Genomic DNA, 24,640 nt, shown 5'->3' on the forward strand with positions numbered 1-24,640 from the left:
TCTAGAGGTAGCAGTTCACTAGTGGGTACACCAGCTAATGATAGTCAAGGAATCAGCAATGACATTGTTCCAGCAACAAGACAGGGTATAAGCATGCACTGGGAAATTAACTTTACTTGCTATTTCCATGTATAGTATCCTCCAATTTCATATTCTATCCTGTCATGTAGATTCACAGCCCATCGTGCTAAACAAAAAGAGAGGTAGACGTCGAGAAACTATGGGGCATGGTCTGCAGGACTATTCCAGAAGGAATGGTGGTGCTAAGATGCACATTGAATTTAAAGAAGGAAAATCAAGGCCACCAGACCCAAACCAAGCTTCGAAGCTAAGTTCTGAGTGTGGTATTCACATCCGAAAAAATATGCCTCTTGTGCGGCACTGGAAGGAATACAAAGATAAAGAACTTAAAAATGTAGTTCCAAATGCTATTAAGTCTGTTGCGGTGAGAACACACAACACTACTTAATTATGACCTGCAACATTTTTATATGTATGTAATTGTTCTGTCTAAGCATGCTTGCATATGATCAAGTCTTTATTTCCTTGAGTTCTTCACATTTCAAGATTGTGTTTACTACTTACGCATACAACCGTACTTTTCCCTAAACATACTTCCATCTCATTTCGCTTTCGCAGAATAAGTTTGACATGGATAAAGACAGTGAACTTGCACAAGATGTATGCACTAGGATAATCCAGAAGGGTGTTCGCAATCACCGGTACAAGCTAAAGCGTGACTACTTCACGAAGGTCTCCCCTGATAAAAGATTAGCAAACGTCCCACCAAAGATGAGCCGAGATAATTGGGAATTATTGTGCAACAGATGGTCCAATCCAGATTTCCAGGTTTGTTCTGCAAAAACCACAAGCAGAAATAATTATATTGCTATATGAAGTAATTACTTAGCATATCTCTCCATTATGTAGAGACTTTGTGCAAAGAACAAACAGAATAGAGAACGCGTGAGGCAACATCAATGTACTGGGTCTAGGAGCTATGTGGCCCACCTCACCTTTTGTGTAATATTTCTATTCTCTCAATCTTTGCCTTATTTCAATTTATGAATGTGCAGATAGTTAATAGTACATTTCCTATATTTTGTAGAAGGCGAAGTACAACAATGAAGAACCAGAAGTCGTAGACTTTTACAAAGAAAGCCACACTAAAAAGGATGGTTCCATGAGTGCAAACGCAGCAGCAGCTCATGTAAGTTTCTTCTCTTTTACATAATTATGTTTACAAACAGTTGTCACACCCGACTTAATTTGAATGAAAGAGGCCGCTGCTTCCGCATGTGTTCTTCATCCCTGCTGCTACTAATAAATTCATTATTTAATTTTGTTGATGTGTTGGCACTGCCGTTGCTGCTGCTACTATCTACGGGTTACTTTCTTTGCAGTGCTGCTACTATCTACAAGTTATTTTCTCTGCACTGCTGCTACTGCTACTGCTACTGTTAGTACTATCTATTAGTTCATTTCATTGCAGTGCTGCTGCTGTTGTACTTGCATAAAGTAAAAGAGAGGTTTCTGCTGACTTTGGTTAGGTTGATATGAAGACATTTTTTTACTTCTAAATGATCTACTTTATTCTGCAGCCTGCTATGCAAGCAAAACGGATGGAGTGTCGATCTGATGGTGCAACGTCCAAAAGTGACACTCAAATTGTGGCAGAAGTTCTGAGGGAAACGAGCTCGTCAAGCACCTTCCTTGCAAACCTTGGTTTCCCAGCAAGCTTGAGGAGGCCTCCCACTGCTTCAGCAAGGAAAATACAGGAGCTACAACAAAGGTTGCACAAACAAGAGAGGGATGCAAGAGAGCCATAGGAAAGGCAGCAAGAGCAGTTCAGCTCAAGGCTTCAAACACAACAAATGGAGATTGAAGATTTAAGAAGAAGACAACAGGAATAGCTAGAAGAAATCAGAAAGAAGCATCAAGAAGAAATTGAAAACATGAAAAACAGCCAGCAAGAGAAAAATGGTGCTTTGGAAAAGAAGCAACAAGAAATGGATGCAGTTCTGAGATATCTCTTAAGGCAACAAGCTCAAGCTTCAGCAACCTCAAGTGCAATGCCAAACCCATACCCGAAATCTGAGATCAATAGCACTTGATTGTGTGTTCAGATCTGAAATGGTTCTTTTGGGTTGCAGAGTATAGTATTATGGCAGTAGCTATCTTCTGGTTCATAGGTTGTCTTAAAAATAGTACTTTTGTGATGTGAACTTAGTTCAGGTTCTATTTTCCATTGGGTGCAAGTTGTGTTAATTGATGATGGCATCAGACTTGTTGATGCTCTGTGATATTTAATTTAGTGAAAGTATTGTTCGATCTGGATATGAGTTTGCATTATATTAAAAATTATTGTTTTGGATATATGTGAAATTGCTGCTGTGGATATGAATATGCTGTGAGATCATATTCTATAAATATTTCAGCTATTTGAATTTAAATTGCCATGTAAATCAAATAATCTGAATTTCATACCATGACAGCCAGGAAACGTCACACAAATTGGGATCATACACTTCTGGCATTATTCTCAAACGTCATGGTGTAATCAAATGTATGACACGCAACCATATTTGTGTCATCGAATATTCTCATTCATGACCTAATTTCAACACATCCAAGACGAACATAGAGTGTCACAGACTACTACAATATATGACATTCTACGAAACTGTCATCTAATGTGTCATATTCGACGACGCTCGAAATGCAAACCGTCATGCCAGAGATTCTATGACGCTGAATCCATGACGTTCTGCGTGACGCTCGAATACTGTCACCAAGATCATTTCCGTGACGCTTAGAGCACATTACATGACAGAAGTGCACTGTCAAAAAAACCGTTTTCCCTTGTACTGAATGCTCTCCGTACAATCCGTACAAACGGCATCTGTTGTATCTCCTCCGTGTAAAAGGCCGTTTCCTTTTCCCTCGCTTCCACGGCGATTCTTTTTCTCCTTCTCAGTCCCGAACTTACGTTTCTTCCTCCGCTCGCTGCCGTTCTCTTTCATGCCTCCCGCTGCCGCTCTCGTCCTCGTTCACGGCTCACCTCAAGCCCCCCCCACCCCCACCCCCCCAAGCCCAGGATTCATTGTGATTGTGCTGGTTAGTAATGGCGATGGTTTCCTTTTACCGTTTGCTTGGTTTCCTGTTTCTTTATCTCTTTCTTTATTCCCGTTTTGACGAAATCTTGGCGTTAGGGTTTCTTTGCCGCCGAAACCATGTCACCAAGTTCATGACACTGCCGCATCTCCCCCCCCCCCCTCCTCCCAGTGCTGGTTCCTTTTGTCCCTCTCTCTCTTCTCTCAAATTTGGGTTCTCTGCATCGTACTGTATTTCTCTCAAAATCTTTTTTCCTCTACATTCTATTGGTTTTCTCGTGAAAAAGTTCGTCCCTTGGTACTCTGCTTCGGTCATCAGAGTTCTCCACCTCGACCTAGACCTGTTCCAATATATTTTTTTTCATTATTTGATTCTTGGTGGAATCTGATTTTAAAAACTTGATCCTTACGAACTGGATCACAGGTTAATTAATCTGCGTCACCTGTGGACACCGACAGTGAAGTTGAGGCCAGGGCGAATTTCTCCTCACGCAAACACTAATCATCTGCTGGAGAAGGTTATAACAGTGCGCTTCTACTTCTAGTCATGCATCAGTGAAGCTTACCCAGAAATCAGAACCTTTATTTTCCTTTTGTTTGTTGTAATTGGGGGTTTTATGTAAAAATTTAGAACATCTTCAGCCAGGCCCAGGGGCTCCCCTAAAATTTTAGGGTCCCAAAAAATACAAACTTCTTGTATTTTATTCCTTCCTATTCCACAGCCCCAAAATCCTATATGACATATGGGGCCCATCTGTCATTGTCTTGTATTTTATTCTTCCTTTTTCTTTTATTTCCGTTTCTTCTCCACCACCCTTTCTTCTCCACGAGACCACTCTGGCCGAGACGTGGGGCACGGGCGGCCGGCGGCGCAATGCGTGGGAGCAGGACGGCGAGGACTCGGCAGCGGCGTTGTGCGCAGAATGGCAGGGACTTGGCAGCGGCGCGGTGCACGGGACAACGAGGACTTGGTGCGCTGGGCGTGGGGATCCCCATCGGCGGGGTCTAGGCACGGTGCGCGGGGCGGCGGAGGCGCAGGGCGCCGGCACAGGGTCGGACGACGCGACTGCGCGTCGCTGGCGGCTGGGAATCGGCGTGGGGCGGTCGGCATCGACGGACTGGGGGGGCGGTGGCGCGGTGGCGGACCAACAGCTGCGGTGGCAGCACGAGGAACGGCGTAGATTGGTGAGGGGAGGTGGCGGCGGGATTTGATGCCGAGGGACAAGTGGCGACGGATTTGACGCCGGCGAGGGAGAGGTGGCGGCGGAAGGAGGAAGGCCGATGGGATGTGCAGCACGCGGAGGGAGGAAGATGGCAAAATCTGAGAGTAGGGGCTTACTTGGGGTTCCCTGGGAACGGGGGCTTGAGAGGTGATTCAGGACCTTCATGTTGAATACTTTTTTTTTTCCTCCATCCCTTAAAAACTAAATATGGACTTTGTTTAGGACCCATGTTGAAGATGTTTTTAGAGCGGATTTTTTCTCTTGCACAGATCAATTCTCTGATCTGTTAAATTCTGTGCATCCTATTGTATTTCTCTCAAATTTGGGTTCTCTGCATCCTACTCTCTCCGATCCTAAATTGTTGTCGAAATATTACGTGTATCTAGACGCTTTTTAAGAATGGATACATTCATATTTGGACAAATTTGAGTCAAGAATTTAAAATCAAAGGGAGTATTTTATTTCTCTCGAAAACTTTTTTTCCTCTGCATTCTATTGGTTTTCTATCTTGTGAAATTTCGTCCCTTGGTACTCCCTTTCGTTCGTCAGAGTTCTCCTCGACATATTCTAATGTTTTTGGTTATTTGATTCTTGCTGGAATCTGAACTTGATCGTTACGAATTTCTCATGTTACACGAATCCCAGGTTAATTAATTTGTGACGCGTGTGGACTGGACACTAACAGTGGAGTTGAGGCCAGGACGAATTTCTCCACACGCAAAAACACTAATCATCTGCTGACGAAGGTAATAATACCGCGCTTCTACTTTTAGTCATAAATCGGAACCTTTTGTTTTTTTAGAGAATTTCATATGTGCCACTCAAATTTTGCTCATATATCCAAATGCCACTTAGAATTTTCTTTCCAAATTTGCCACTCAAAATTTGCATAGGGTACAAATATGCCACCACCGTTAGTTGACTGCTAGTTCACCGTAAAGTAGAAGATGAAAAGACAATTTACCCCTAGATAGTTTGTTGATTTTCCCTCGTTGTTTTAGATTTAGTCCAAATACCGAAGCACACGATTATTGCAACGGACGTGGAGATTGATTTTGTTGTAATTAATCTCACGCCCTGGACCGCACTTCACGCCGGCTCGCACGCACTTACGGGTGGCTGCTGCATGCAGCCCAGGCCCAGCGCATGCACAACAAGCAAAGTAATTAGGCAGTGCTGTAAAACAAAAGGTAATTAGACAGATTGCTGCCTTCCTGGAAACCGATATCAGTATTGCCCAATACGACACTTATTATGGGAAAAAATAAAAATCTAAAACGAGAAATAAAATGAGATGGATGAAGTATTTCGTTGTAAAGGAAAAATCAACATACTATTTAGGGTCAAGATTGTCTTTTAATTTCTTATTTAACGGTCAGCTAGTGGTCAACTAACGGTAGTGGCATATTTGTACCCCACACAAAATTTGAGTGGCAAATTTGGAACAAAGAAATTCTGAGTGGCATTTGGGCATATGAGCAAATTTCGAGTGACAAATATGGAATTCTCTCTTGTTTTTTTGTTCGTGGTAAACTGGAAGTTTTATGTAAAAATACAGGAGCGGATTTGTTGCTACACATCTCAAATTCTCTGTGCTCGCAGTGCTATGTGGTCATAATAATGTGTTAAATTCTTCAATAATGATAATACTAAGAGTAAATTGCAGAGAAACACATGTATAGCTGTTTCTGTAACAAAAAACCACGAACCCAGGTAATTTTAACTAATACCCACAACACGAAGACTGATGAATAATAGAAAACCCAAAAGTAACCGGTTAGGGCTAGTTAATCCCTACAGCAAGATAAAATGGTGCTTGTTAGTACCCTATAACAGAGCAAATGCTGATATAACTGTAGAGGCATCGAAATCTGGAATACAATTTAAGAGTGCGATGTAGGATTTTCAGAAACTTACAATATGTTTCAAATGTTATATTGCTTGATATTGATTTCAGGGAGAGAGGTAATATTGGCAAGTAAGATCTTCACGATGAAGTGGACTCTTTTATCGCCTCTTGGGCAGTGGATTTCAATTTTCTTAAGATTTATACATCTAGGTGTCGTTTCTGTCCCATTGCAGGCAGGGTCTACCTCGGCAGCAGTATATTCCTCAGGGTGTGCATAGTAATAAGATCCAGGCTGACAAGAAGAACGAGAAAACTTACTCAATAGATTTCTCAGCAAAATCAACGATATCAAGTGGAGAAAAATATAACTCACACGTGAAAGATGCAGGATAAGTTTCTCTATGTTAGGGGAACATCGAATCCAGTAGAGCAGCGTGTTGCCGCCAGCGTTCAAGCACCATTCACCAAGTGATAGAGCTTTCAGGTTTCTGAATGGCTTGCACCTTGTTAGATCCCTCGCTAATACATGTATTGCTTCCTGCAAGCATGACCGAAATGTAAAATACACATAAGACAAATCGTCTGGAAAATCAAAGTGGGAAGCCTACATCGTGGAGAGTTAGAGACAGCGACTCCAAGCTAGTGGCGTTTGAAAGAGCACGGAGAACATTAGTGTCAGAATCAGAGCCTTCGAAAGCAAAGCAATTAAGGTAAATTGAGGCACTTTGCAGCGACGACACATCCACAAGATGAGGAGCTCTGTCTCTGAAATCTTTTATGTATAAGGAGACCAGTTTTGGCATATCTATTGAAAGATCCTGAAAATCCTCATTGTACAACTCACGATCAGGAAAGGTAACTGTCGATCTCTTTAGTGTTGTAGAGGAAAATGTCGTGGCAGTGACAAAACAATTTATGAGCTCTAGCTCTTCCAACACCGGGCAGCCACAAAAGAGCATCTCGACAGTCCGGTTATCAATATAGAAATAACAAAGGTGTAGCCTCTTCAGGTGCGACGAGGCGAAGGTTCCTCTGATAGTAAGCATATCCCCATCATGAACTATGCCAAGAACCTGAGCGTGGCTCCTAAGCGCGTGGCAGACCCAGGGGTGAATTTCAGCATAATCAGTGAAATTATCCAAACCGGAGTTGTCGAAAGCGGTGCGGACCCAGAACGCATCCAGCGGTGTGCACCCACGGTGCACGATCAAACTGTCGACGAACTTCTTGAACCTCTGCAACCCGGTGAACCTGGCAGAGTCAAGGTTGAGGCACCTTGCAGATGCCCAGACATTCTGCCACCACCGCGCCAGCACGCATGTCTGCACGGCCTCCTGCGCCGTCAGGCAGGACATCACATTGTGGATTAGCTCGTCCGGGAGGGCGCTGATCCTGTCGCCGGCGCCCAAGCGCCCGTTAGACCTGGACATGCCGGTTTCTAGCTCTTGGACATTCGGTCGAGCAGGTGCCGTGCAAGTGTGTTGTCTCCTGTACACGAGCAAGAATCTTAGGCCCTGTAAGTAACCAACAAATCCCGCCGCGAAAACAAGATTACATTGTAATACTATGTGTGATTCTGAAACATCCATCATCGGTTGCAAATGAAAGCGATGTTTTGCACCGAGATATAGAAAAACTATAAACTAAAATTGGAGATGGAACATTGTAAAACAGGAACCTGTGTGGCGTGAGGACCCAAAGCTGTGCCTCGCCTACCTACGCACCACCTTTCAATCGCAAGGTTCCAGCCTTAGCGACGCATGAGGAAGACGTGAGGAAAGGAAGAGAAAATATTTGGGGATGGAGCTATGGAAGGCGTCGGCGATGGAAGCAGAAGTGAACCAACCAGCTGCTCACTTACAAGGTGACCCCACAAGTCATTCAGGCGTAAGCACGGATAACGGATCCGCCCCAAAGGCCCAACTGCTGGATGTAGGACACAGGCCCAATTGCTGAACCAAACCACTTTGACGGCCCATCTACTGACCTTAGATAGCATTTCCTGTCGTACGATATCATTTTTTTCCGATGGAAAACTGATTAATTAATTAGATGATGCATGCATGTGTTATTCAAGTCTGTACAAATTCTCCGCAGCATCTTTGAAACAAAGGCTAACATCGTTCTCTGGTAGATACGGTCATAGACTAGCATCGTTCTCTCGAGTAACGTTACTAGTCATCATTCCTTGTTTATTGTTTACTAGTCATCGTGTAAATCGAGACCACGAGACGACTAATTTAGCTAGATATACGATCTGATAACTAATTCCCGGGCAAAGCAGCAAAGCTTACGACGTCTGTTGCAGGGTCCAAGATCAAGAAAGTTTTACAGACAGCATGGAAGAAGAGAGCACCCGGATCGGCGACCTCCCGGAGAGAGTCCTAGCGCAGGTGATCTCCTCGACTTGTCCGCGCGACGCCGTCTGGGAGCGCTTCCTCCGGCCGCCTGACTACGATGATGACATCCTCTACGTCTCCGGCTCTGGACGGCATGCGCCGACGACGCCGTTATCGAAGGAGGCATTCCGCCGACGCCTTTCCGTCAACGGTGGCTCGACGGCAGGGAGCGGCGGCGGCGGCAAGTGCGTGACGCCGTCGGCGAGGAAGCTGAGCCTGCCGTGGGACGACGACGGCGAGTCCCGCTGGAGATGGACGTCACACCCGTACATTCCATAGAAGCAAATATCCTACTCCGATCCCTCTAGGGACATATTTCTTTTCCAATCATATATGTGTGTATTGAAAGGCCGGGGTTTATATATCCTCCTTTTCAGGAAAAAAAAGTGTGTGTGTGTTCAAAATTTGTTGCGTGAATGAACCACAAATGTATGGGGCGTTCAATCAGTCTATTATGCTACCCACAGGTAAAATAAGTTGACGAACCCAACTTTATAATATTGCATTAATTTTATAGAACCGGAGTACTATTGGATTCTGAATATATCAGGAGTGAACAGTATACCAAAACATCCAATAACCACAAACAGGTGTCATAAAATCAAACATTCAAACCTGTTTCTTCGATCCAAGTAACATAAACGCCAACGAATAGGAAAACAGTATATCTAACATAAGATAGGAAAACAGTATATCTAACATAAGATTGGAAAACAGTATATCTAATTAACAATTCCCTAGCTAGCTGCAGGGTGTACATGCATGTCTTCTTCGAGTAGAAAAATGGACCTTCATTTTCAGCCTTGTCATTACCATCGTTCAGTATATGTAATGAACAAAGGAGTCTTCGGCTTTCATTACAATGAATATATCAGGAGTGGTTGTACTCCTTTGTTCCAGCAACTCCCAAGCTCTCAAAACGAATATCACTTGCTAGCTAAGCTCTTCGAATCGCTTTACCCCAGCTTCAGCTCAGCGCCAGTTTTCCCCCCAGTTTCGTCTGCATCATCAACCGAATAATATCAAGTCATTGACCATGTATGATCAGAAATAGGCCAGATGCCAAACAAGCTTCATTTCACAAGTGTCTAGAAGATAACAACAAGTTCTGCAGTAACCAAGCATTTTTTTTCTCTCTTCTCTTGAACTAATGCAAAATCTGTTACATAAACAGTGCATGAACATCGCCAGGTATGATGATCTGTCTGCAACTCCATATATGGAGTCAAAATAGAAAAGAATTTTGAGCTCAATCTGTAAATGTACACGAGTTCAAGCGCAACAAGGATAAAAAAACTATAGGCCGGTCTTATATATCGCGCTAGTTATAGTATCACAGGCAGGTGCACAATACATAATTTGTACTATTGGTGACTTTGGTCTATCGACTTAATTTCAAATATGCAACTGCAAATACTTGCTTCTAGCATTATAATGCAATCAATACAAGTTGGAATACAAAGCCAGAGAGAGGCATGTAAAGATAAATAAATAAATCCTGAAAAACTTAGGTCATACAGATCAGGTCAATTAATTGAGTGGGAAAAAAGTTGTCTTGGCAGTGACCTCATGTCGTCCATCAAATAATGAATCGTTGTATTTGAGGTGGCACCTTGGAAGACTCAGATCGAGGCAGGTGAAGGCCAAAGTTCTCTATCGGTCTCAAAAAGAAAGAGAGTGATTTTTTTATTCCTGAATGTACTGCACGTCCTATCCTGTCGATCCAACGTCTTGCCCTCTCCCCCCCCCCCCCCTCTTCTCTCCACACGCACCGGGCCCCTCCCCCTCCAGGCGCAGCCACTCCCTCTCTCTCCACTGCCACCGCCTCCTCCCCTCCCTCCATCACGCGGCCAGCATGGGCGGGCCCAGGATTTCCAAAATTGGTATTCAAAATTTTAATGTAAAAAAAAATGGACAGCCAAAAGGCATGTATTTTGGCATATAGAAGATATAGGCCTTGTTTGGATCTCTGGCTTGCCTTGCTTAGCTAGGCTAGGAAAAACTAGCTCAGCTGGTCATAGCTAGGAGGAGCTGGGCTTGTAGTTTGGTTAACAGCAATTGCAAGCACGACTTGGCAGCGGTTTGCACCAAAGAAAGCAGAGCGATGTGCTTGCCCGTGCGGGCTAGCCGAATCGGCTCTCCTCCGATGGCAAGCTTTTTCGTGCAGTTATGGCATATCTTGCCTAGCAAAGCAAGATTTTTTCTCCCCAACCAAACGATTATCCTAGCCAAGCGAGGCTACAACTCTCCTAGCCTGAGATCCAAACGCACCCATAGAGTAGAACTGAGCACAGGTTGAATACGCAAAAATAATTGGTATTCTACCACTATAGAAGATATGGAGCAGAACTAGGTATATGTACTACATAAACTATATATATCTACTCTCTCCGTTCCATAATTCTTGTCGAAACAGAAACAGGCCAGATGCCAAACAAGCTTCATTTCACAAGTGTCTACAAGATAACAACAAGTTCTGCAGCAACCAAGCATTTTTTTTCCTCTTTTTTTGAACTAATGCAAAATCTGTTACATAAACAGTGCATGAACATCGCCAGGTATGTTGATCTGTCTGCAACTCCATATATGGAGTTAAAATAGAAAAGAATTTCCAGCTCAATCTGTAAATGTACACGAGTTCAAGCGCAACAAGGATAAAAACTATAGGGCGGTCTTATATATCGCGCTAGTTATAATATCACAGGCAGATGCACAATACATAATTTGTACTATTGGTGATTTTGGTCTATCGACTTAATTTCAAATATGCAACTGCAAATACTTGCTTCTATGAGTCTAGCTAGCATTATAATGCAATCAATACAAGTTGGAATACAAAGCCAGAGAGAGGCATGTAAAGATAAATAAATAAATCCTGAAAAACTTGAGTCATACAGAATTGGAAGGTTTGCAATGCAAAAGTCATATATTCTCCAGTAGTGTAACAACTTTCTTGTTAGGTCAATTAATTGAGTGGAAAAAATCAGGTTGTCTTGGCAGTGACCTCATGTCGTCCATCAAATAATGAATCGTTGTATTTGAGGTGGCACCTTGGAAGACTCAGATCGAGGCAGGTGAAGGCCAAAGTTCTCTATCGGTCTCAAAAAGAAAGAGAGTGAATTTTTTATTCCCGAGCATACTGCACGTCCTATCCTAGCCGCACATTTCAGTCGATCCAACGTCTTGCCCTCTCTCCCACGCCCCCCCCCCCCCCCCTCTTCTCTCCACACGCACCGGGCCCCTCCCCCTCCAGGCGCAGCCACTCCCTCTCTCTCTACTGCCACCGCCTCCTCCCCTCCCTCCATCACGCGGCCAGCATGGGCGGGCCCAGGATTTCCAAAAATGGTATTCAAAATCTTAATGTAAAAAATATGGACAGCCAAAACCAAATGGCATGTATTTTGGCATATAGAAGATATAGACTAGAACTGAGCACAGGTTGAATACGCAAAAATAATTGGTATTCTACCAATCTATAGAAGATATGGAGCAGAACTAGGTATATATACTACATAAACTATATATATCTACTCCCTCCGTTCCATAATTCTTGTCGAAATATTACATGTATCTAGACGCTTTTTAGAAATAGATACATCCATTTTTGGGCAAATTTGAGACAAGAATTATGGAACGGAGGGAGTAGATTTCTAGCAAAATTAATAGGTATTCAACTGAATACCTTTGTGCAAAGGTGAGCCCACCCCTGGCGGGCAGCCCATCGGCCGTCGCTGCCCACCTCTCTCTCTCTCTATACATGTGCAGCCTGTCTCTCTCTCCACCGCGATGGTCTGGCCATATGGCAGAGGGGGTCGCACACCCTCTCTCTCTTCACGGCGTGGGCGGCCATATGGCAGCAGGGTCCCCCCCCCCCCTTTCCACCACACGGCCGGCCATATATGGCAGTCAGGTCGCCCCACCCTCTCTGTCCACCGAGCGGCCGGCCATATATGGCAGTCGGCTCCCTCCATCCAAGCGACTCAGCCATCCGGCGGCGCGGCGGCCAACTCAGCCTGCTGTTCGTCATGTCTCTGCACGAATCTCGGGGTGAGCGAGGGTTGGGATTGGTGGCGCAGTATGCTCGTGAGTAACTTAACATTTTCCAAAAAGAAAAGAAAACAGCTGTTTTACGAGGTTGACCTCAAATTAACCAAACAGCTCGTGAGGAGTGATTTAGGCTCTTATATATATGGCATTGTACCGGTTAGGAAGATTTATTTCAAAACAAAATCACGATAAGAAATGATAGGTGCGAAGATGAGTAAAAGAGAACTTTTGTGGCTCCATATATCTATGGATCAAAAAGAAAAGAAGTCCACATATCCTCATGGCTATTCAGTTTCCAGCGCAATTATCATTGCTAATTTAACATTGGAGCACATATACACTCATGGTTTTTCCCAAAAGAAAGGTATGAATTTTTCCAGAGGTGGCTGAAACTCTCCAAAGGTATAAACTGGATCTATAACATATAGATAACTATTCCTCAGAAATAATTGATGTGATCAAGTTTTTTTTGTGATTTCATGAGGCCTAAATTAGTAGTGGATGGATACACTAGCTATGTCATGTTTTTTTTTCCTTTCTCTTGTATGGTTCTCTTGAAACATCAATTGGAACCAACAAGACAATAAATCAAAATTAAGTTCCTCATCTTCATTAGCTTTTCCCATAAGGGCAAGAAAAATAACTACTACTACTACAACTAAATCGTGTAAACATATATGTGAACTGCCACTTGTAATACTAATGAACTATCAAGCATATAGCTGAGCAATGTGATAACCATGCATGGTGAAATAGAAAGTTTACGTACCACTTCATAATGTTGGCGAAGACAACAATGTCGGTGGGAAGTTTGTATAGATGAGCGCTCTGCCGCCGCCTCCGGAGTTGAATCTTAGGCCAGAAACCTTGTCAAGCTTCAAAGTCTTGACGTTGAGTGAAAAAATTCCCGTATCAGTTGGCGGCTCCTGCATTAAGTTTATGCCCCTTTCAAGGAGCAAGAACCTCTCCGTTGTAGCTTTGATAGATTGGCGGTGTCCAGAACCTAGCGGGATAGTCTTCACCAGATTCCACGAGGCAAACCTCTCATCCATGTCTCGCCTGATGAAATAACGGAGTTCCGACATGCCACCGTCATGGCGCATAGCAAACAACCCAAGCCTACCATCCCCGGCCTCCACAATGGCGGCATCCTGCATCTCTTCCATAGTCAATCCCGCCGGCATGAAGTCATGATCCGAGAAATCCATTATGCGCATGTCGAGCACGATTAACACGATCCTCCCAGCTGTGAAGAAGTTCCAGTAGAAACAGCCATACGCGTAATGGCGCCTGAGAAGGGGGCCCTCTTGGATCAACTCCGTGGTGGCCATGTAGAGCGTAATCCCGAAATCCTCCCATCTCCGGGCGACGGCTTCAACCCATTGCCCGGTCCTCGAGGAGAAGACGAAACCAGAGAGCGCTCCGTTGTTGTGTGCCAACCAGATCACTCTGAACGCCGTCGAGTCCTCCTCCTCCTCCTGGGTGGGGGGCAGGAGGAAGGGGGCGCTCCATTCCGAGAACACCCCATGGGAAATGCAGAGAGGCACCCGGGGAATCAGGACGTAGCGCCGGTGAAGGGGATCGGAGACCACGAGCTCCGTGAAAATTGGGGGAAACCTCTGATGAACGAGATCGGGGGTGGGGGCGAGGAGCACGCGGCCGTCGCGGGAGTCCACGGCGGTCCAGCGGCAGTGGGTGGGGAGGAAGGAGAAGGTGAAGTCGGCGTCGCCGCCGACGAAGAAGCCGGGGGAGGAAGGGTGGAACCCGGCGCGGTCGAGGAAGCCGAGGAGCGGCGGGGAGTGGCGGCGGCGGAAGAGGGCGAGGAAGGCGCGGTCGGCGATGAAGCGGCGGAAGGCGACGCAGGCGGCCTTGGCGCGGGCGAGGTCCGCTGGGGTCGCGAGGCGCAGGAAGATCTCCTCCAGCAGCTGCTCCGGGATCTCCGTCAGCCGCGGCTGCGACGGCGGCGCCATGGGGGGTCGAGGCCGGCCGGCGGAGTTGGTGCGATGCGAGGGTGCTGGCTAGGGTTAGGGTTTGGGGGGAAACGCTGCGTACGGGAGAGATCTCGCCGCCGCCGCCGGGGAAGGGAACGATCGAGTCGAGCCGCCGCCGGTTGTGTCCTGTGTGTGTGTTGGAATGGAATTGGGATTTGGGAACTGGTTCTCTCTCCAGCGAGAGTTTTTTTTTTAGGGGATCCAGCGAGAGTTTTCGTGTTCCCCTCCATTTTTAGGTGCTGCCAAAATGGGCCTTATCTCTGGAAACAATCTGTAACGGGCCGGGCCGTCCGTCCAGCCCAGTTTCTGGACCGTAGTACTGGCATTGAATCGCTGGCTGGATAAGCGCGATCGCCCTGGTCCAGATGTTTCCCGCCCACTTCTTTCAGCACCATTGGGATATTTGTGGGGAGGAGGTCACTATGCCGTTATCTGAGGTCACCGTGGCCGTTATCCGTGTGTTGTAAGGCCAAGATGACCCAGCGTGCATTAATAAGACTTTTATAGTCTTGATTTTGAAAGTGGCTTCACCATCTGATCTGAGCCAGTTTAGACCGATTAGTCTTTACAACGTTATCTACAAGATTGCGTCGAAAGTTTTGGCAAACAGATTGAAGTTGATTTTGCCCGAGATTATATCTGAGGAGCAGTCAGCGTTTGTCCCGGGGAGCCTGATCACGGATAATATCATTGCCGCCTATGAGTGTCTCCACTTCATGAAGCGGAATAGTGCAAAGAAACACCAGACTTGTGCCCTAAAGTTGGATATGAAGAAGGCCTATGATCGCGTTGAATGGTGTTACCTCAAGGAGATGATGCTCAAATTGGGGTTTCATAGAAGATGGGTGAATATGGTTATGCGACTCGTGAGTTCGGTCTCTTTCTCAATGTTGTTTAACGGTTCACCTTTGGAAGAGTTTCGCCCTAGCCGAGGTCGGCAAGGGGACCCTATCTCTCCTTACTTGTTCTTGATAGCAGCAGAGGGCCTCTCGTGCCTCTTAAAATACTATCAGTCGTCTGATCTTAAAGGAATTAAAGTGGCTCACTCCGCTCCGGATGTGAATCACCTGCTCTTTGCAGATGACAGCCCGTTGTTTATTAAAGCGAGTTTGGACGGTGCCGCCGAAGCAAAGTTACTGCTTGGCAGATATTGTGTTGCATCTGGACAGCAGGTCAATATGAGCAAGTCCTCTGTGTTCTTTAGCAAGGGCTGCCCTAAAACGACCAGATAGGAGGTCAAAAATATTCTTCTTGTCCAGCAGGAATCGCTAAGCGAGAAGTATCTTGGTATGCCCTCTGATGTGGGGCGATCTAAGAGTGGTGCTTTTAAATACTTGAAGGACCGGTTATGGAATAGGGTGCGGGGTTGGATGGAGAAAACTCTTTCAGCTGGAGGGAAAGAGGTCCTAATCAAGGCAGTTGCGCAAGCAGTTCCAACCTTTTCAATGTCTTGTTTTAAGTTACCGCGAGGGTTGTGCCTCCACCTGGAATCCCTCAGGAGCCGGCAACGCTCAGTGCCCGAATTCTGAAGGCAGTGTATTTTCCTGGGGAGGAGTTCCTGGATGCCGGGGCGGGCAAGCATCCCTCGCAAGTGTGGCGATCCTTATGCGAAGGGCGAGACATGCTGAAGCAGTGGCTTATTAGACGGATTGGCGATGGAACGTCTACCCGTGCCTGGAACCATAACTGGCTGCCATGATCTTCGTGGATGCAGCCGATTGCATGCCCTTCGGCCGATCCCCCGATTCGGGTCAGTGATTACATCAATACTAGCACCGCGAGTTGGGATGTGGAGAAGCTTCAACAGTTCTTCATTCCCATGGACGTGGACTTCAATCCCTCTTTCTACCAGGATCCAGAGTGATTCATGGGCGTGGCAGTTTGAGAAGAACGGCATCTTTACCGTTCGGTCTGCTTACCAGCTATTCGTGAAGACGAAGCTTGAGAAGGAAGCCTGGCTGGAGGGCCGGGCCAGCTCTTCTGATGCCGAAGGGGACGGTCGAAACTGGACCAAGTTGTGGAAGGTAAAAGTCCCTTCAAAGATTAGGGTTTTCCTATGGCGCTTGGCATAGCATTCGTTGCCGACAGGGGACTTGCTCGCACATAGGCACATGGCCGATTCGGCGACGTGCGCAATCTGTGGGGAGTCTGACTCCTGGCGCCATTCTCTGATCTCTTGCACGTTGGTGAGATGCGTATGGGCACTCGTAGATGAGCAGATTACGGAGCATATGGTGGGCACCGTGGAACCTTCAGTGAAGTAGTGGCTCTTTGTGATGATGGAGTCCCTAAATCACGCAGATTTTGTCAAGATGACTGTCACTATGTGGGCAATCTGGCATGCACGCAGGAAGGTGATTCACGAGAACATTTTTCAGAGCCCGATATCCACCTTAATTTGCCTTTGTGGATCGCTTCCTGCAGGATATTGCGCAGGCGTGCCAGCCCGCTAAGCCTGCTCCGGCGAGAAGACCTGCTGCTCCGAGATGGCTTGCTCCGCCCCCAGATTGTACCAAGATTAACGTGGATGCGGCGGTGGCGAAGTCCGCAGGACTCGGTTCAGTTGCAGCAATTGCCCGGGATGCTGTCGGGAGATTCATTGGCGCGTCAGCTGTGACGTCGCATGGCATTGCCGATCCTGCTACCCTGGAGACGTTGGCGTGCAGGGAGGCGTTGGCCCTCGCGATGGACATTGGGGCACGCCGCGTGATGGTTGGTTCGGACTGCCTGGAAGTTGTCCTGGCTATCAATGGACGGAGCCTGGGTCCTACTTCCAAATCACGAGAGAGATCCAATTTGTATCTTAGTCTTTTTCTTCTTGCATTTTTCGACATGAGAGTAGGAGCTCCAATACGGATGCTCACAAGTTAGCTAGAAGCACCTCATCGCTTGATGTTGGTCGCCGAGTGTGGTTCTCCCATCCGCCCGATGGTCTTTGTATACCTCTCCAGGATGTTACTTGAATAAAGCAATCTGTTGATCTCAAAAAAAAATATTCTAAAAAAAGCGCAGTTTAATTTGAAACTAATAGTGATCTTTAGAGAGAGGACTGCATGTTTCGCTAATCGCTATATGTTCCCCTCGGGACTCGGGTGAAACTAAAAGTCTGAAACTCATTTTTTTTTCAAGCGTGAAACTGAAGACATCTTCTTTTCGGTATATACTGTTATCACTGCTCCCCGGCTTAAACTGCGGAAATCAAACAGGATATATACTACTCTTTCCGTCCAGCAAAAACTGAAAGTCTCGAGTTTTTTAAAATTTGGATATATCTAGATATGACTTAGTGTATAGATGCATTCAAATTTAGTTAAAATTGAGACACTTTGTTGGACGGAGTAAGTACTCCCTTTCAAAGGAGTATATGGAGATAGAGGTATTGCATATGCTGACCTGGGCGTTCGACTTCTCGTAGACGATATGATCTCTTGATTGATTACAAGGACGACCAGATCATCTTCTTCTTCACTCCCTTCCAGCAAGCTAGCTAGTCTGTACAAATTCCACGCAGCATCTTTGATCCGGCCACAAGGCTAACATATATAATTCCTAGCCTAGATCACATATATAATTCCCCGGATGAACCAACGGTCCTGCTCGGTTACTGCTACTAGTCATCCTGTATTCCTGTGCATGGTACAGCGACAGTCAGGCCGGCTCTCGTAAACCATGACGACTTTCCTAGATTGACTAGATCAGTTTATCAGACAGGCATCACGCTGCATCTGCTTTCTCTTTTCTCTCCTCTACCTAAAACAATCCAACATCTGTAAGTAGTACTTCTTCCAGCCTTCCAGGATCTCACTTCAATCTTCAACATATTCTTAGCTAGCTAGTAGTACTGTACCATGACGACGGGAGAATTGACGGCGGAGGAGGAGGCCACCGGCGGGAGTAATACCCGGATCGACGACCTCCCGGAGAGCGTGGTGGCGCAGGTGATCTCCTTGACTTCCCCTCGCGACGCCTGCCGCTGCGCCGCCGTGTCGCCGTTCTTCCGGGACGCCGCGGACTCGGATCTCGTCTGGGACCGCTTCCTCCCGCGCGACTACCGAGACATCCTCTCGCGGTCGTCACGGACGACGAGCTCGTCGTCGTCGTCGGAGAAGAAGAAGAAGGAGTTGTACCTCCGGCTGTGCGACGTCGGTGCCGTGGTTGTGGACGACGAAGGAGGAGAAGGCGGCGAGACGGCGGTGTGGGTGGCGAGGGAGAGCGGCGGCAAGTGCGTGGCGCTGTCGGCGAGGAGGCTGAGTTTGCCGTGGGACGACGGCGAGCTCAGCTGGAAGTGGACGCCTCATCCCCAATCCAGGTACGTTTCATTATTTCTCACTCGATCGCTGCCGCCGATCGGTCCAAATCTGATGAATTAATTGCTGCTTTTGATTCTTATTAGTAGTGCTAGTATTCCTACATGGCTAATTGGTTCAAATCAATTGCTAGCTATCTCGCGGCTTAATTAGTTTGTTTCTCATCCTCGACCGACGACGATACAGAGCATTTCAGAGCAGAAATTACGCAAAGAGGGAGGCGTTTGATCTCTTCTCCGCCTGCGACGTGTTTCCCACGCCTTTTTCTTTTACTTTTTTTAACTACAAAATGACCTCTTTATTAACTTTCGAATAAGGTTAGAACTTCGACTTAAACAGGTAGTATTAAACTAGGAGGAGGATCATCAACCTACCAAGAAGAAGTAACTGGCCACCTTGCTAGCTAGAATTGGTTTACCAGTTCATGGCGGCCTGATTTCCACGTGTTAATTTGGTGAAAAACTGTGTTTCGTTTTTGTACGTTCTTGTTTTTTTAAGACTACGCGGTGGGGAAAAAGCAATCCAACACTGTAAAAACAAATGTCTAGATCAATCAAGTTGAATAGTCACTCTCTCCACGTGAAAAATTACGGAGCACTTTTCTCTGATCGATCGATCCCTTTCATTTGGTTCCTTCCAAAGCAACGAATTTCCCACGGTAAGACTTTCCGCCCGGTTGTTCTTCTGCTTCGATTTGCCACCACAGAAAGGTAAACACCCTTCGTTATTCGCTCAAGGCAACAGAAATTATATTTTCTTGACCGCTCCTTAGACAAAATCGGTACAGAATCCATCAACACAGTCTGGCACCCCAGGCGCCGTGTAGAAGCAACCGTGTGTCAATGTCAACCGTCGAGATCAAAACTTTCTAGGGCCCGACAGCGACCCTGACCAGTCTTAATTCTTCTGTGCCTTCGATCTGCATGCGTCACACCAAGCAAATAAACAATCGATCGACGCCACCAGCGTGTCTTGGCTGAATTATATATATTCCGGCTGCTGCATAATTATGTGTTATCTTCTGTTTCGTCCGTCTGATGGATCTCCGACGGTCATGATCTCGTCAGGTTCGCCGAGGTGGCGCAGCTGGTGCACTGCACGGGCCTGGAAATCTACGGCCGGCTGCCGGCCACGTCACTGACATCGGCGATCGACTACGCAGCGTACCTGGTCTATGGTGTCGCGGACGGGGGCCACCGCCGGGGCCTGAGTTTCCCTGATCAGGAGACCGCGGTGGCCGTGGGCGGCCGGGCAGAGTCGTGCCGCCGCCACGCCGTGTGCCTCTGCCCTGACGACGCAGTGGCGCGAGAGGTTAGAGGCGTGGATAGCGACGGCGAGGTGAGATGGCCGACGACGCGAGACGACGGATGGTCAGAGTTGGAGATGGGGCGGTTGTGTATTGACGATGCAGCATGTGTTGACTTGGCCGAGGAGGTGGTGGTGGTCAGCTTCGAGGTGTTAGGGTGGCACCCCAAGAGCGGGCTCATTGTTGAGGGCGTCGTGTTTAGGCCCGTGTGATCACCGTGCAAGTGTGACGTCTTAATTAGCTTCTCACATCCCCCGTTCCATCCACATGTTGTAGGATCGATGATGTTTTATAGAAGAAAAAGACCACCTTGGTTATTGAAAAAGAAAGTTTGAAAAATTAAACACCTCCGTCTGCATGCATTTCTCATCGTAAAGTCTTTCCCCCAACCGCAAAACACGTTTTTTTTAGCATGGTTATATCTTAAACGTTTGATTTTTAAGCAAAATTATTAAATTGCAGTGGACAATATCAGAACCGTTGATTCATATCTGAACACAATCCTACACTCTTCTCGATCGCTCATTTCGAATCTTTAAGACAAACAAGATCCGACGGCTAAGCAATCTACTAATCCCTAACAAAAATTCAGAGGACTTAGACGTGTCAGAACCTTTTTCCTTTTACCTCTCGTCACTATCAGGCGTACTAGACCGTTTCGTTACTGGTATAATACTTACGACCGACCAATGTTTAGACAAGTAAAACTGGGAGAAATATACAAATTCTAAAAATCTCCATTCTTTTTTTTAGAGAGAAAAAACGGCGTCATTCGATTAAGGAAAAGCATGTTACAAGAGGGGAATCAAAGATTGGTCACCCCAAGATCTCCATTCTAGAATCATTCTAGAATAGAATACATAGCTCCTTGGTACTACGGCAGCCATTACGTACCCATACGGCGTCGTGGAAACGGCGATCCACCGGCCTCTGGCTTCAACTTCCACTCCTTGCTCGTCAAGTCGTCAGTACTACTAGTACGTGCTAAGCACACACGGCATGACTTTTAGCATACATTGATTAAAACAAAGAGTGCATGCACGTACACCACAGAATGGTGGTGGGTTGACTGATCTTCCTCTTTGATAAATTAAACAACAGATTATACTCCCTCGGTTATAAAATCGAACTGTCAGCAAAAGTTACGCACCCTATATTTTGATCGTGGTACTAATTGTCCAGATGGTCACCGATTAATCCATTAATTAATTAGGCATTACATGTTACTACTACACCTAGTAGTGGTAAAACCAGGATTACTAATCAACTGGATTAGATTAGATCGACGACTTAAAAGCAGGGGGTGCCACCCGTATATGTATACGCTAGCTTTTTTTTCTTTTTTTTTGTTTGAGAACAATGTATACGCTAGCTCTGCTCTTCTTCCTGATCTGTCTCTATCCCGTCCCGTGAACAAAGGCTGATTTCCGGGCAAGCACCAGAGAAAAGCCCACACCCGTCCCAGCCTTCCAGGGTTAATTGATTCAGCTCCTCATTTCAAGATCAAGAATAGCTCAATCAATCGTCTAGCACACATATATATAGGATCGTTATATGGATCACGCCGGCGGCTCCGCCACTGCAGCAGCCATGGCGCAGGAAGAGGCGCCCACCGGCATCGGCGACCTCCCGGAGAGCGTGGTGGCGCAGGTGATCTCCATGACTTCCCCTCGCGACGCCTGCCGCTGCGCCGCCGTGTCGCCGCACTTCCGCGCCGCCGCCGGCTCCGACGCCGTCTGGGACCGCTTCCTCCCGCCGGACCACCGCGAAATCCTCCTCCTCCAACAGACCCGGCCGCCGCCGCCGCCGTCTTCTTCCAAGGACGCGTTCCGGCGCCTCTCCGCCGGCGCCGTCCTCGGCGACGGCACGGCGGTGTGGTTCTCGCCGCGAAGGGGCAAGTGCGTGGCGCTGTCGGCGAGGCGGCTCAGCCTGCCGTGGGACGGCGGCGAGTTCACCTGGAGATGGGCGCCTCATCCCAAATCCAGGTGCTCCCGTCGCTTAATTCGATCGATCGGGCTATCTGCAGCTTCAACTCAACCTCTGATCCTATAATTCCGTTTTTCTAACTATGAATTGTGATTGGCTACGTAGGTTGTCAATGTTCATGGATTGCTGGCTGACTTGAAGATAAAAAATTCTCTCTTTTTTTTTTCTAAGATGGCGCGCCTTTTAAGATAGCAGCTTCCTTAAACAGAGCGATTTGCCTATCTATCGTGTGTCAACGACTGCTTGGATCACCGGAATCTTGTTTCTTTTACGGAGAGTGTCTCAATCGGGCGGGCGGTACTAGAAATTAACAGCGGCTACATGCCTGCAACTGTCATCTCCCAAGATCGACCGGTTTTTCTCCTGGCGCAGCGGCCTAGCTACATCAGTAAACAATTAATTCAGTACAATCAAATCCTTATCGATCATATACTTTCAAAAAGAGAAAAATCGTTATCAATCACTGCTGTCAGCAAAGATCAGCATATTAATACTAACAACCGATTAATCAATCTTCAGGTTAACTGGATCCTCTGACTCTCAACACTGCACGTCTGGATTACTTGCATCTTACATGCAGCTGGATATCATATCATATTCTTGATTTTGCCATGATCGATCTCCGGTAATTAATTCTTCAGGTTCGGGGAGGTGGCGCAGCTGGTGAGCTGCACGGGCCTGGACATCTACGGCCGGCTGCCGGCCACGTCACTGACGCCGGAGACCGACTACGCGGCGTACCTGGTCTACGGCGTGGCGGATGACGGCCACCGTGGTCTGAGCTTCCCGGACCAGGAGACCACGGTGGCGGTCGGTGGCCACGCCGCCTCGTGTCACGCCGTCTGTCTCCGTCCTGACGACGACGAGGCGCGCAAGTTTTCGGGAGTTGTTCCCACGGGCGGCGTGAGATGGCCGGCGAGGCGGGACGACGGGTGGTCGGAGATGGAGATGGGGCAGTTACGCGTCGATGATAGCATGATCGCCACGGCGGAGGAAGAGGCAGTGGTCAGTTTCGAGGTGTTGGGGTGGTACTATAAGAGCGGCCTCGTCGTCGAGGCCATCGAGTTTAGGCCCGTCTAATCTTGTTTGTGTATAAACTATAATCCGTATGAACCATTGCTTGGCCCATGGTTGCAAAAAAAATAAAATGAAACTACTACCAAGAGAGGGTTGATATTGGAGGAAAATGCATATATTATCCAAATTGCATGGTTGCCATCTGCAGAATGGCCCATTTTCGAAACACAGATAAATTTAGTTTTGGCTACGAACTTAAAATGAGTCTCCCGAGCAATTTCCATCTGATTCGTAACCCTCAAGCCTGGCTGGCCATTTAACTCAAACCAGCACGGCGTTTGGAGGTATATATTCGAGAGGACAACTTTGCTCAATATGTGTGTCTATGCAGTCGGCAGTGATCGATGTTGGCTGGCTTTTACCCATGCTGCTGCGGCAAAATTGTCCTGGAGAAGAAGATTCCAGGCATCCTTCTCGACGGAGTCAAGACTCAGCAGTGACTTTTCAACAGGACTGTGGAAGTTTTAAAAACCTGTGGAAATCAGAGACGCCGGGCAGCCGCAACTGCAGGTCGATGTCCGGAACAATTCCGCAGCCCGACAGCAGCAGCGAGTGCGATGCTGTCTGCTCAAGGCTGACTAACACTGACTACCCATGCTGCATGCAGATTTTCAGTAAACAATCTGCTGATCCTAACCAACACTGACAACTCTGCCCCCATCCCCACTTTAGTAAATTGAACCAGTACCACTTTTAGAGGGTTTCTTCGTTTGGTACGCCATAGGTTGCCACTTCCTTACCTGGGGCTTCCTGTAAGAGGCATCACTTTGTTATACATGGTTTTTATGACATGAAATTCATGTCATGGAAATTAATTTCCCATCAAATTGTTGTCTTAACCAAACCTAATTGGTCATGTATTGAGAAAAGCAAGGAGTAATACTCACCTACTTCCTCCGTCCAACAAAAGTTTTCTCAACTTTAAATTTGAATGCATCTATACACTAAGTCATGTCTAGATACATCCAAACTTTAACAAACTTAAGACATCTTTTGTTGGACGGAGAAAGTACTACTAGTTACTATCTTTGCTCCATAATTAAACAAGGGAACTTATTTGTAGCGAAAATTTTGTTTTGACTTTTTAAACGTTGGAATTGATGTTTTGATTTTTATTTATTTGAAGCCTTTGACTTTGGATTTTGAAAGGATATAAAATTTTGCTTTTCTTCTCACACTGATGTTTCTGCGAACTATTTTCATAGCCGCAAAAATGTAAGGCACACTTTGGCTGTTCAATTAGAAAATTTATACAAATATTCTTCCATTGGCATTTTACAAAATCACAAGAAAAATGGTGTTGAAGAATATGAATCCATCCAATGATACCAAGTTTACATAT

General features: G+C 46.5%; 6 protein-coding genes across 11 annotated transcripts; 4 read left to right on the plus strand and 2 right to left on the minus strand.

Moving 5' to 3' along the window:
• Positions 1 to 735: 735 nt before the first annotated feature.
• LOC104583545 (F-box/LRR-repeat protein At3g58900) lies at positions 736 to 8,090 on the minus strand. Of its 5 annotated transcripts, none has more exons than XM_024461689.1 (5): positions 7,864 to 8,068; positions 6,794 to 7,673; positions 6,559 to 6,723; positions 6,254 to 6,477; positions 736 to 856 (listed from the first exon to the last, which is right to left on the minus strand). In XM_024461689.1, the coding sequence occupies exons 2-4, from the start codon at positions 7,613 to 7,615 to the stop codon at positions 6,262 to 6,264; spliced, it is 1,203 nt and encodes a 400-aa protein (XP_024317457.1). In that variant the 5' UTR covers positions 7,616 to 7,673; positions 7,864 to 8,068; the 3' UTR covers positions 736 to 856; positions 6,254 to 6,261. The 5 variants fall into 5 exon arrangements, with proteins under 5 accessions (XP_024317457.1, XP_014755868.1, XP_014755870.1 ...); XM_014900382.2 differs by lacking the exon at positions 736 to 856 and adding an exon at positions 5,962 to 6,130; XM_014900384.2 differs by lacking the exon at positions 736 to 856 and having other exon boundaries at positions 6,160 to 6,477; positions 7,355 to 7,673; positions 7,864 to 8,090.
• A 434-nt stretch (positions 8,091 to 8,524) lies between these two features.
• LOC104584028 lies at positions 8,525 to 8,863 on the plus strand. The gene has a single exon (XM_010238124.1). The coding sequence runs from the start codon at positions 8,525 to 8,527 to the stop codon at positions 8,861 to 8,863; it is 339 nt and encodes a 112-aa protein (XP_010236426.1).
• A 265-nt stretch (positions 8,864 to 9,128) lies between these two features.
• On the minus strand, positions 9,129 to 14,826 carry LOC100839835. 2 transcript variants are annotated; one of them, XR_731367.3, is made up of 3 exons: positions 13,401 to 14,826; positions 12,267 to 12,615; positions 9,129 to 9,584 (listed from the first exon to the last, which is right to left on the minus strand). XR_731367.3 is itself a non-coding variant. In XM_010236018.3 (2 exons), exon 1 carries the CDS (start codon positions 14,599 to 14,601, stop codon positions 13,405 to 13,407), a length of 1,197 nt encoding a protein of 398 aa, XP_010234320.1. In that variant the 5' UTR covers positions 14,602 to 14,824; the 3' UTR covers positions 9,129 to 9,584; positions 13,401 to 13,404. The 2 variants fall into 2 exon arrangements, 1 of the variants encoding a protein (XP_010234320.1); XM_010236018.3 differs by lacking the exon at positions 12,267 to 12,615 and having other exon boundaries at positions 13,401 to 14,824.
• Positions 14,827 to 16,259: 1,433 nt separating this feature from the next.
• LOC104584029 lies at positions 16,260 to 17,615 on the plus strand. Its single transcript, XM_010238125.3, has 2 exons — positions 16,260 to 16,646; positions 17,047 to 17,615. The coding sequence occupies exons 1-2, from the start codon at positions 16,278 to 16,280 to the stop codon at positions 17,491 to 17,493; spliced, it is 816 nt and encodes a 271-aa protein (XP_010236427.1). The 5' UTR covers positions 16,260 to 16,277; the 3' UTR covers positions 17,494 to 17,615.
• A 572-nt stretch (positions 17,616 to 18,187) lies between these two features.
• Positions 18,188 to 20,574, plus strand: LOC100824502 (putative F-box protein PP2-B12). Its single transcript, XM_003571346.4, has 2 exons — positions 18,188 to 18,931; positions 19,997 to 20,574. Exons 1-2 carry the CDS (start codon positions 18,471 to 18,473, stop codon positions 20,445 to 20,447), a joined length of 912 nt encoding a protein of 303 aa, XP_003571394.1. The 5' UTR covers positions 18,188 to 18,470; the 3' UTR covers positions 20,448 to 20,574.
• Positions 20,575 to 20,735: 161 nt separating this feature from the next.
• On the plus strand, positions 20,736 to 23,492 carry LOC106866545 (putative F-box protein PP2-B12). Its single transcript, XM_024461690.1, has 2 exons — positions 20,736 to 22,220; positions 22,863 to 23,492. Exons 1-2 carry the CDS (start codon positions 21,790 to 21,792, stop codon positions 23,299 to 23,301), a joined length of 870 nt encoding a protein of 289 aa, XP_024317458.1. The 5' UTR covers positions 20,736 to 21,789; the 3' UTR covers positions 23,302 to 23,492.
• Positions 23,493 to 24,640: the final 1,148 nt, after the last annotated feature.

The sequence above is a fragment of the Brachypodium distachyon genome, chromosome 3 (assembly GCF_000005505.3).
Source record: "Brachypodium distachyon strain Bd21 chromosome 3, Brachypodium_distachyon_v3.0, whole genome shotgun sequence".
In the NCBI taxonomy this organism is placed as follows: Eukaryota; Viridiplantae; Streptophyta; class Magnoliopsida; order Poales; family Poaceae; genus Brachypodium; species Brachypodium distachyon.

Bases quoted from the DNA above. Each gene is read 5' to 3' on its own strand.
- LOC100824502 (XM_003571346.4), top strand. From the start codon at position 18,471: ATGACGACGGGAGAATTGACGGCGGAGGAGGAGGCCACCGGCGGGAGT. The intron at 18,932-19,996 runs GTACGTTTCATT...TGATCTCGTCAG, and splicing joins ACGCCTCATCCCCAATCCAG to GTTCGCCGAGGTGGCGCAGC.
- LOC104584029 (XM_010238125.3), top strand. From the start codon at position 16,278: ATGGAACGTCTACCCGTGCCTGGAACCATAACTGGCTGCCATGATCTT. The intron at 16,647-17,046 runs GTAAAAGTCCCT...CGCTTCCTGCAG, and splicing joins ACTGGACCAAGTTGTGGAAG to GATATTGCGCAGGCGTGCCA.
- LOC106866545 (XM_024461690.1), top strand. From the start codon at position 21,790: ATGGATCACGCCGGCGGCTCCGCCACTGCAGCAGCCATGGCGCAGGAA. The intron at 22,221-22,862 runs GTGCTCCCGTCG...TTAATTCTTCAG, and splicing joins GCGCCTCATCCCAAATCCAG to GTTCGGGGAGGTGGCGCAGC.
- LOC104584028 (XM_010238124.1), top strand. From the start codon at position 8,525: ATGGAAGAAGAGAGCACCCGGATCGGCGACCTCCCGGAGAGAGTCCTA.
- LOC100839835 (XM_010236018.3), bottom strand. From the start codon at position 14,601: ATGGCGCCGCCGTCGCAGCCGCGGCTGACGGAGATCCCGGAGCAGCTG.
- LOC104583545 (XM_024461689.1), bottom strand. From the start codon at position 7,615: ATGTCCAGGTCTAACGGGCGCTTGGGCGCCGGCGACAGGATCAGCGCC. The intron at 6,724-6,793 runs GTAGGCTTCCCA...TCATGCTTGCAG, and splicing joins TGTCTCTAACTCTCCACGAT to GAAGCAATACATGTATTAGC. The intron at 6,478-6,558 runs GTGAGTTATATT...TCTTCTTGTCAG, and splicing joins TTATCCTGCATCTTTCACGT to CCTGGATCTTATTACTATGC.